The following is an 11,488-nucleotide window of genomic DNA, read 5'->3' as shown; positions in this document are numbered from 1 at the left end:
GACAGCCGTCGTTTCGCAGGGATTTGGGTTTTGTCCTTTTCCACTGGAGAGGGCGAAGGGGCAGCCACAGCTCAGGATACATGCCACCGCGCCAGGCACCCTCTCCATCGCAGGAACAGAAGCGAGTACTCGACACCTTTCAAGAGCTCCGTGTCCTGTCCCGTCCCCCGTCCCGGGAACCTGGGGCATCCCCAGCCCCGCAGCCACCCACTGCCGCAGCACCCACCGGCCAGGCCCTCCCAGGAACCCACGTGAAAAACCACCACATCCACAGACCGGTTTACAGACTTCATTTAGCTCAAAGGAAAGTCCTAATTAGTCACTCTGAGTGATTTACTTGTTCATTTGGAAGGGGGGGAAGGGGGAGACTAAGCTGAATTGTTTGAAATTATCCCTAAAGGGCACTGTAAATTAAGTGTTAATGAGGAATCCTATGCAAAGGGCCACAGTAGCTAAATAAAATAATTAAGGTGCTAAGTGATAACATTCATTTGGTTCTCAATAATTTAGCCAGCCTGGTTTTCAACCAGGATATTTGCAAATGAAGCCACCCTCACCCCACCCCCCATACCATCAGTGGGGACGGTGGTGCTGGGGCAGCTCAGCATCCAGTAGGATCAGCCCCAACATGGAAAGGAAACTTCCCCAGAAGAAGAGAACAAGCTCCTGATTCCCCTTCCCACCTGAAGGAAGCGCTCTGTTCCACTAATCACACTCTGGATTTATATACGACACACAAAGGATTGATTTGAGTCTACAACCAATCTTACAGAGGCTTTATTTCAATGGGCTGTGTTTTTCCCCACTACAGCTGTTTTCGAACAGCTCACGTCCATCCTTTGGCAGGGCTGCAGACCCAGTTTACAACCAAATACAACACGGTGTGTTTTCAGACATTCAAGCAGCAATACGTAACAGAGAAACCGCCTCGTCATGAAGAAATTGCTACCGAGTAGTCCCAAATCATACCTGGCTCTCACCAGCTCCCTCTCAGCTGCTAAGGGGGCGGTGGGCTCGGGCATGGGGCACAGGGTGGGCACGGGGCATGGCTGCTCTCAGCGCGAGCACCAGCCAAGCACCTTCTCTCACCTACAGCCCAAATTCTCTCCACAGCACGAGCGACGTACAAAGTCCCCCGTGCAAAAAAGCACAAAGCTCGCAGCCATCACCGGGTATTTTACTGCAAGAACTGAAGGATTTGGCTATCTGCTTTTAAAACCTAGCTTTGTCTCTGTTCCTTGCAGCTGCTCCTCTGAGCTGCCGGTGGGAGGTGTTACCCAGTACACACAGGTGTCTGACTTCAGCGTTAAGCCAGGGTTCTGGTGGTATCACAAGTCAGTCAAGATGCAGCTCAGGTCAGCGGGGCTCTCCCCGTAACTTGCAGCGATGGTGAAGACCCTGGAAACAGCACTTCCATATCCACACCAACAGAGCACAGCCACGAAATGCTGAGCAGCTTTCCCCGCAAAAAAAAAAAAAATTTCAATCACCATGCCTCAGCTTTTGGCTGCAGATGGAGTGCAGGAGAATACCTGTAGGAAAGTAAAAATAAATAAATAAATGAAAACCTATCTTTTTTTACACCACAAGAAAATCATTCTGCAGGCCTGGATGTTTGTTTGATTTTTAAATACAGAAATTTGGACCATGATGCCTTTGCGCTCAGAACTGTTTTTACCAGTAGCAACAGAGACGTTCAGCGACTCGATCCCGGGGTGAAGCGCTCTGCCAGGGGGTATGGCCAGCATCCGATGGCACAAGAGCTGCGTCTCTAGGGAAAGTCCGTCACCTTCACTACCTGCAGAAGAAAGACACTGCTCAGGTCAGCTCACAGCCGCTGCCACGTCCCTTTTCCCCCCCTCCCGAGTACAGTTATTACTAGTGCTCTGTCACAACTACACCCTTGCCCCTAAGCTCACCAGCAACTTCACCAGCTCCCATGCAGCAACAGCCAAGAACTACCAAAAGCAAGATGGGCACCTTACCTGCCTTCCCTTCCTGGCTCACTCCAGCCTCCCCAGCTCTGTTCTCCAATATCTGAGGCATTTTTGAGGAATACCTGTGCAACACGCCTGCAAGCACAGCGTAAAGCGCAGAGCCTCGTAGTCCGAGCGCAAAGATCCCCTGTGCAAGTAGCCACCGTGCCAGCAGAAAGCTGCCCACGTGCGTGGGCTGCTGCCAGAGGGACAAGGCAGACAAGAGGCCACAGGCCTGATCTGGTCCAGCAAATCCCACATCCCTATTGATAGTGACGGGTTCAGCCTTTTCAGCACACAGTACCACCAGCTGGGTGCAACTTGTGAATGCAGACAGTTTAACCAGAGGCTTCAATTGATTAGTTGTTAAACCATCCAACAGCCCTGATATGTTTGGGCTGATACACTGGTGAAACAGAGTTGAAATCTATCCCAGGTCATTAGTAGTTGTTTGACTCACACTGTCACAAAGGGAAATGGAAAGGGAGAGGCTTTAAACAATCCTGCGTGCAGACAAGTGAAAATGCAGAAGACCACAGACCTCCCAGCCCGCTTGGCTCCCCAAAGAATTCTTCCACATTCATTATTTAGAGCTACACAGACAGCTACACGGCTGCTAGAATAGCCAGCTCATTTCAAAGACGTGCTCACCCTCTGACAAAACAGGCTCAGCATGCTGGAACGTTCCCCTTCAACAGCCATACCCCGACTCCAGCTGAACCCCAGACTTGTCCTGGGACGGCACTGGTGGGGCACACGCTGCCTACCAAGGGCTTCTGCGCCTCTGCCTGCGTGACCAGTGCTGTCACCAAGGCCTCGCTCAGCTCACCTAAATGTAGACACTTACCTGAAGTTTTAACACCATACATGGATGCTTTTGGCACTTTTATGGCTCTGGAGACTTATTCCTCTGTAAGGCAAACGAGCTCCTTGCTCGGCTAAGTTGCCACAAAATCCTTCCCCTGTTGCCTACTTACAGCACCTCCCCAGCAGCTCCCCTGTCCCATCCCTGTGTATTGATCTGTGCAACAGCCCTCCGACTGCACAGGGTAGGAAAGTGTTGTTATTCCCATTTCATAGACTGGAAGCTTGAGGCCCAGTCTCATGTTTTGCTGGCCTGATCTAACTGGCAAGATGCATTTTGTGTAAGGAAAAGAATGCTTTGGGTAATGCATCTTGCCTCACCTTCCCACAAGAAATAAGCCATACAGGCAAAAGCATCCTTTGGCTGGGGTAAACAAACCTTCAGAAAACCGAAATCCCATCCTAACCATTATTTTCCTCCTGCTGTAAGCTAGCAGTGCAGACAAGGCCTGGGTGAGTTATCCAAGGTCACAGGGGAAGCCCGGGTGACACAAGGAATCGAAGCCAGGCATCCCACGGCCCAGCCTGCCTCTTCATCGCTAGACTGTGGCTCTCTAGGGATGCTTCAAGAAAAAAAAAAAGATTGTATTATCCTACTTTTTCCTGATTCAACACAGAAAAGTTTTACAAGTTACAGTCGTATTTGCCTCCTGAGCCTCTCAAACCACACTCTCGTGGGACTCTCCAACTGGGACAGCAGCTATTGCCAGAGGTGCAATAGCTCCTGTAGCAATCCTCTCCTCTCCCTGATAAGGGTCTTACGATTCCTAATAAAGGCAGCAATTTTGCTTCCAGCTTTTACAAAGCTTTTTATGGCTCTGGCTGCTTAAAATAATTAGGAACCATAAATTCAGGGCAAAAAGACTTGCACAGAGTGTGACACAAGGGAGGGAGTATTGACTGAATCAGATTAGATCCTAGTTTATACTGGTGAACAAAACACTTCCCACTTCAGATCTTTGACTTCCATCTCTTCGCTTTGTCCCTCACTGACAGGCCTCAAAGACCAGAGTTAGAGCTTGGCTGAAATGATAAAAAACAGGTTTCCTGCCCCGTTTACAATTAACACCAGTGTACCAACTGCAGTTTCCAGTGCAGGAAGTTCAAATCCAGGCAGAAGCAGCCATGCTGACAGTTCAGAGAAATATGCAAAATGAGCATCTTGATAAAACCACCAATTCCATGAATAGCCTTAAACCCCAAGCTAAAGACTGCATGTGTAAGAAGAACAAATTACCCAGAAACTCTTCTTGCTCAGATATCTAACTGCTCCCAATCTGTTCCTGTTCGCACAAGGCTCCCAGTCTTCAGGGCAGCCAGCCTGCCTGTCACCTTCGGCAATGATTCCAGTGCCGACAAGATTAAGCTGGACTGTCCAAATCACTCTCTGCCAAGCCAGCGAGGATGCCAGGAGGGTGAATTCAAGTCTGCAAATGCTTAACTTACAAGACAATCTGTGCAAGGCTAGGAAGCTCACTACTGTGCTAAATTATCTCTGCTGCTCTCTGCAGCTGCAGGTACGCTACATATTCAGATCTAGGACGTTTCTTCAAACAACCTCAGCATCAGACGACTGTAATGTTCAATTTTCTTTTCAGCGAAGAGTTAGTGCTCAGCAGAGAGTTGAAATCATTACTGCTGCAAGGTCCGGGAGCTCTCCTCATGCATCTACCAATCAGCCTCCAATCTCCCTTGACAAAAGGATATTTGGACTTTTTCCTGGAGAAATCTCTCATAATTCAAGGTAACGACACCACTGCCGCTTTCACCCCCTTCCTTTCTCCTGGTGTTGTCGTCGTTTCTGGGATGCATTTCTTTGTGGTCCATCAGCAGTGCTGCCAGCCTCCCTACTCCCTTTATAATATAGCTCCACACATCTTGTAGAGATGCCAGATTTGCGGTGTTGTCTTGTCAGTATTTCTCGGAGTTCAATAAACATTTTAATTAAAGGAATGTCTTCTGAGCCAAGAAAACCACAGCACGGGGCAGGATTACAGCCCCTTGATGGCTCATCGCCAGCATGACACTACTTCCAAGTGTGAAAGCTCAAACCAGCTCTTGTGCCAGGTGACACAAAGTGGGGAGCTATGGCATGGCCGCACAAGGGTGCCTAGAGCAGCACTCCTGCGTGAATTTCTTTCTCTAGCTGCCACGAGGCCGTTACTCCCCTTCTCTTCACCTTCTGGGAGGCTGCACAACCCCAAACTCTGCCTACAAAAGACAGCATCCTTTTCAAGTATCCTCCACACAAAGAGGGGGCAGAAGCAGAGGGCCCTGTAGGAATCACCCAGTTTAGGTGCTCAGGAAAGCGGCACCCATTGCTTCAAACAGTGCACAGGTCTGGCAGGGAGGAGGTTACGCCTGCTCCTCCTGCTGGTACTGCAGCAGCCAACAGCCCCTGCCTTCTCCTAGGTGTACAAAAGCAGCCGCTGACTGGTCTCCGTGCCACAAAGCCCAGCTTTGTGTTCAGGTCATCCCCAGCAACAGCTCCTCATGCTTCTTTCCAGACCTGGGCACAGAGATATACTCCCGGGTTTTTTTAAGGGGAAACATGACAGAGCAAAGACATGGCACAGCTCACCATTACAACCTCAGCACAGCAAGAGCAAGCACATACCTCCTGGGTCTCTCATTCAGGTTTGTGGTTTGTCAACACAGAAAATCCAGGTTTGGGGATTTTCCTCTAGGACAGGATAAAAAGCACCGCAGAACACAATGCAAAAATACACGCTGTGGCTACACTGACCCACACCTGTCCTGCCACTGAAAATTGCCATCCAGACCCTCTCCAGCTACTAAACTCCCTGTTCATCTACACAAACTGGTTTGTTCTTGCAGTTCCTACTGGGAGGCTTCTCGGCTCCCCCTCTTCTTCTAGGTCCTATTTGCAGCCAGATCATTCTAGTCCTTCTTGCTCAGCTTTTCCTTTCCAGACCAACATGTGATGTAATGTAACAGACCTGCAACTAGCTTTCGAGTGAAACATCGCCCCGATCATTCCCTCACACATGCACTTCCACCAAGCCCAAAGCTCTGTAAACTGAAATACCTATTACTATAATAACGGGTTTATTCCACCGAAATTCCAAGCAACTGATGACAGGAACATTTTCCACATCCTCTGGCTTGCTGACTGTTCCCACGACTTCCCAGCCTTCTGCTGTTTTAGCCTAGAAAGGGAAAGGAAACAAATGTTAAAAAATCACCTACTTTTCAAGCTTAAAAAGAAAATAAGTCATGTATGCAAACACACTTTTTTTTTTATGCTTTCAGTTAAGCTGACTGGCTTTTCTAGGGTTTTTTGGCATCCCTTGAATTTTTACCACCAGAGTCCTCCCAGTATCAGCTCACAAGCATTGACTTAAGGAAAAAAAAAAAAATTAAAAAAAAAAAAGTAATATTCCTTCTGGTGTTTATTCCAGTTCAGCAAGCAAACAAACAGCAACTGAAAAGCTTTTTTTTTCCCCATACAACAGTTCTAGGAAGGTTTTTGCCAGGAAAGCATACAAAAAGAGTAGTGTTAAACAAATTAGCATAAGGCTAATGCACAGAGCAACGCAGTGGAAGTTCTCAAGTGCAGGCTCAGCCATCAGAAGCCCACAACTTTTCAAACACAAGTGCACGTTTTCAAACTCAGATGCCAAAAATCAGCTCATACAAAAGGCAGGGCACTCGACACCTAGTGCCTCACACAACCAAAGAACCAGCCTTCCCTTCCACACCCTAGTAAAACGAGCCTTAATTATTTGTCTTGGAAATCCATTTTAACAATAAAAGAGCTGCTGCTTCTTGCCAGCTTCATTTCCTGTGAAATTGGCACTTTTTACGTTACGTTATATCAAATTTACACCAGCCAGGCAATGCCAAGGGTTAGGCCAGGGAATCTGGGTCCAATTAAATGAACTGCTGCAATGGCTCAAAATGTTAATAATTCAAGCTTTACAGTAACAAAGTGATTCTTCCAGCTGTTTCAATTAAATATCAATGTATTTTATGTATCTTTCATTTCACCATCATCCAGAGCTCCAGCTGCCACAGACCTATTGTACGGCTGGACGAGGGTCTTCTAGCACCAAGCGGGAAGAGCCCAGGCTTACCTCTGCTCGCCCTCCTCGCAGTCGCACCAGACTACGACGAGCTCTTCCTCAAAGGGACACAGGCACGCACCGACCCCGGGAGCGCAGACCGGGTGCCTCCGTTCCCCTGAGGGTCTGCAGTCTCTGCCCTCCCACCCCGTGCTGAAACCTCCAACCCCACTGCTCCCCCAGGTCTGGGGGATCCCACACAAACAGGGGAGGGCAGATGAGAGCCTGCAGCTCCCCGCTCCTCGTGCACACAATATTCAGCTGGTCCCCAGCCAGGGCACAGGGGACCTCCACGAGGAGTCAGGGCAGTCACACGGTGCTGCCACGGGATGAATGCGCTCTGCCAATTCAAACCAACATCCCTGGGTTTGTTTCAGTTTAAATCACGTTTTTCCATGTGCGTTCCCTTTCCTTTTGCAGCACGTTCTGCAAGGGGCCCTATCTCACCTCACTGCATAGGTACAGCATAAAAAGATTCTCAGCAGCTCACACCAGCCCTGGTTTCTCCTTTCTCCCCTGCTCCAAAGGCTGCCCAATGCTGCCATCATGTGCCTGGGGCCCAGGATGCTGCCTCTGCCAGATGCCAGGCAAGACCTGCTGCAGGCAGCAGCGCTAGCTCTGGTCTCTATGTGGAGAAAGGAAGACAGACCCCATCTTACCAAGCCAGCAGCATGAATACGGGAGATAGACACAGCATTATCCTGCTATCGCCATCTTCCAGTAAAAGACCCACAACTCAGACCTGTTACCCCACCCGATGGAATGGGACTGGGGGTGCACGCCTGTCAGAGGTGGTCCGACAGCACAGACCACCGGCAGCAAACAGGAATGCAGAGCAGGAGCACAGGACACTGCAAATAACTGAGTCCTTTTCCTGTACTCCTCTCTGTTCAACAAATGCAATATTTGAGGTTACTTGAAAGGAAAGGGAAAAAAACCAAAAAAAACCATGGATCATTCTACCTTCAAAAAGCTCCGGAGATCATCTGTGCTGTAGACATCGAAGACTTCCATAGCTCCAGAGCTAGCTTTGCTCACTGTCGGAGTCAAGGGGCAGCTGCAAGGAAAAAAGAAAGGAAAAGTGTAATATGACAGCAAAAAAAGAAATCCAGGAGAATTTTTGTTTCTGTATTTCCTTCTCTTGCCTCTGCAACCCAATTCCAACTAGCCCACTAAAGATCTCGCTCGCTATATGGATATATTTTCCTATGGAGCATAAGAGGGCTCAGAAATTAACCCAGGAAAATAGGTTACAGCAGTTTTGTGCACAGATGGACAACTGAAACACAAAATGGGTTAAAACAAAAAGTACCCAGGGAGGTTCCTTACCAGCCTGGAACACCACGTCCCGCAGCCTCCCTGCAGAGCGCAACGCAAAGCAGCAGCTAGCCAAATTCAGCTCTCAAGCTCAGTCCTAGAAAGCCCTCTAAAGAAGCTGTCAAGCAATGCAGGCTAGAAACCTCTCTGGGAGCCGGCAGGAAAAGAAAGAGAAAAGCTGAGGGAGCAGATAACCAACCCCATACCTGTTCTTCTGGCTTGTCACCACTCTGTCCACCCCCAAGAAGTACGCAGAGCGCAGCAGTGCCCCAAGGTTCATGGGATCCTGGATCTGCTCCAACACGAGCCAAATCAGCTGTCGGTTCGGACGCTCTTCATCCCCCAAATCAGGCTTTTCAGCTTCCTCCAAACTCTTGAAACGGAGAGGAGTGGCCTCCAAACAAACTCCCTGGTGGACCCCACCTCTGCAAAGAGCATCCAGCTCTCTCCTTTTGACGTGATGCACGGGGACTCCCCGGGCCGTGGCCTGAAGGACAAACTCACTCATAACGAGCCGCTGAGAGCCGCTGCTCTGCTTGAGGAACAACCTGAACAGGTCCCTTCTCGACTGAGAGAGGGCCAGGGAACACGGCGCGATCCCAAACAAGATCTCTGAGCCTTTAGTCCTCTCGACGGACAGAGGCTTTCCTTCCAGCCTCTTCCTCGCCCTCGAGAAGTCAGTCTCTTGCGAGATCCACAACTCCCTGTTGGCTGCCGCAGCCCGCCTGGCCCCTCTCTCGTACGACACGTGCCACGGCCGTGGCCGTCTCTGTGGGGCCAGGCCCTCGTGGGAGGTACGGGAGTCCGCCACCGCTCCAGAAACCTCCGGGAGGGCCGGTGGGGGAAGCTGACCTCCACCATTCCCGCCTCGGGGTGGCCCTTCCTCATCCCCACGCAAGGCCGGGGGCCGCTGCTCCCGAGTGGAGCGGTATCTCACCCCCCACCACCCACGGCCGCCGCACTTCGCGGGTGACAGCCCCACGGCCCTCCAGATGCTGGACTTGAGCGCTCGCTCCATGGCTGCCCCTAAAGGCCTTTCCACGCAGGAGAGGCCAGGGCAGGCGCCGGCGGCCTGCCCGCGGGAGACGGTGCGGCCTCAGGCCGCGGCTGAGCTGACAGGAGGCGGCCCCGCACCGCCCCACGGACACGAACGCGGGGGGGGGGGGGGGAACAACCACTCCAGAGACAGCCCGGCCGCAAAACCGGGAGGGCGGCAGTGGGCACGGACACGTGTGGGGCGGGTTGAAGGGACTCCCCGGCACAGCAGGAGGAATTGCCGGTCGCAGCGGCCGCCGCGGACACGCGTGGGCCCCGCCGCCTCCCCGCTCCTACCGCTTCCGGGCGGGCACGCGACGGCACCAGCGAGCGGAGGGAGGGGTGCCCCGCCCCGCGCGGCAGCGCCCCCTGGCGGTGGGCGGGAGCGCAGCTGAGCCGGCACCCGACTCTTTCCCGCCTCTTATAACGGTCACCCCTCACCTCAGCTCCCCTCAGCTCCCCTCACCTCAACTCAGCTCCCGTCGCCTCAACTCAGCTCCCGGGCACTGAAGCTTCCCCCCCCCGAGCCAGAACCCGACGAGGGGCCCCCAGCAGCCGTGAGGGAGAAGGGGGGCTTTGTCCCCGGACCCCTGAGCCGAGCTGGGTCACCCCATTGGCGAGGGCTGCAAAGAGCAGGGCTGGTGCTGCCCTGAGTCAGAGGGGAGCTGACACACCCACCCCCTCCTCAGCCTCCACTGACAGTGCCTTAATTAACCAGAAAACAGCCTTTAACCGCTTCATTAGGACATCTCACAAAGACTGGGGTGAGGGGCTGCATCCCACGGACCCCAGCCCAAACAACCGGCACCACCCAGGTCCAGCAACAAAAGCACCAGCGCTTTGGCCCTGGCCTAGCCCAGGTATTTTTAATATTAAAAAAATGAGTGTCTGAACTGCAGTTAGCCCAGGGAGTGGGGATTTCTCTCTGACCTCGTTCTCAAAGGCCACGTGTGCTCAGGCGGGCTGTAAAACCCCACAGACAATGGAAACTGCCCAAACAGCATCTCATCGGCTGGAAATGCACGTTCTGAGGGCAACGTCCTAGCCTAATTAATTACCGCCCAGGTACCGTAATGGCAACGTGCTTCTCCAGACACAGGCAGAAAGGGCTCTGAGAGCATTGGGCACTCACTCCGAACCTGTAACTTTACACCAAAATGCTGCTTTTCTAATTAGGCGTTATTTTATATCCATCTTTTAATTTCATAAATGGGTAGACAAGGGGACAGGCAAACAGGGAGCCAGGTCATTCACAACAATAGGTTTAGGGCTTCCAGGGGTTTATCCCTCAGTCAAACGTGCCTGCATGGGTCATGGGGGACAAACGACAACAGTATTATTTTAAAAGGATTTTGCAGAGAGAACCAGAAGTGTTTCAGTCCTTTTCTATACTGTTAGTCTGAAGCATTGACGACTTATCTCAGGCCTCAAAAATATAATGAAATTGTTTTTGCAGGTTCACAGATCTCAAGTAAAACCATGTTTTTCCTGCTGCTTACCAGCGCCAACTGCGCTCGTGGTTCCTCCCCCCGCCAAAAATGAGAGCTGGGACTAGTCCCCTGAGATCACATAATCTGCCAGATAAAACTGCTGTACCTCCAGCAAACAAGTTAACGTAACTGATGATATATACTATATATGACAAAAAAAAAAAAAAAAAAAAAGCACAAGAATAGGAAAAAAACATGGTTTTAATTCTACAAATGCTCTCTACCTATTTACAAGGTATCCAAAATATCTGCCTCAAATTCAGCAATGGCAGCCAATTCAGCTATTCATTACTTATTTGCAAAAACCTTGTATTTCAACGACAGCAAACCTGAGCTCAGGAATGTGCCTCTGCGCTTGGACAAGCTGAAAGGGGACTGGGGAACAAAAAATGCCTTCAGTTAATGACGACAGTAATCTGTCTTGCTTTGAGGCAAGCACGAGAGACTGAAGAGTTCAATATCCAAGTCCGAGTACCAACAGCGGCTCATCCCTTGCATAGTTTAGTCAAACCCAGCCGTGCCCAGCAGCCTACCTGGGGATTTCAGCGAACCCCTGTGGAGTGCGGCTTCATTTGAACAAGGACAGGCGAGTCCAACCTCCACAGGTTATCCGTGAAACAACTGGATGCTATTCTGCTCTAGAAAGCAATTACAGTTTTTCTCACAAAGAACCAAACCCACACATTTCTGTTTGAACTCTTCACAAAAGAAAGGTTTAGCT

General features: G+C 50.8%; 1 protein-coding gene across 1 annotated transcript; it reads right to left on the bottom strand.

The window, feature by feature from the left end:
* Positions 1 to 761: 761 nt before the first annotated feature.
* Positions 762 to 9,579, bottom strand: MRM1 (mitochondrial rRNA methyltransferase 1). The gene is made up of 5 exons (XM_030029046.2): positions 8,449 to 9,579; positions 7,889 to 7,982; positions 5,890 to 6,010; positions 1,679 to 1,798; positions 762 to 1,532 (listed from the first exon to the last, which is right to left on the bottom strand). Exons 1-5 carry the CDS (start codon positions 9,258 to 9,260, stop codon positions 1,483 to 1,485), a joined length of 1,197 nt encoding a protein of 398 aa, XP_029884906.1. The 5' UTR covers positions 9,261 to 9,579; the 3' UTR covers positions 762 to 1,482.
* Between the last annotated feature and the right edge of the window lie 1,909 nt (positions 9,580 to 11,488).

This window comes from Aquila chrysaetos, chromosome 10 (genome assembly GCF_900496995.4).
Source record: "Aquila chrysaetos chrysaetos chromosome 10, bAquChr1.4, whole genome shotgun sequence".
Taxonomy (NCBI): Eukaryota; Metazoa; Chordata; class Aves; order Accipitriformes; family Accipitridae; genus Aquila; species Aquila chrysaetos.
This window is presented reverse-complemented; position numbering and strand designations above follow the sequence as displayed.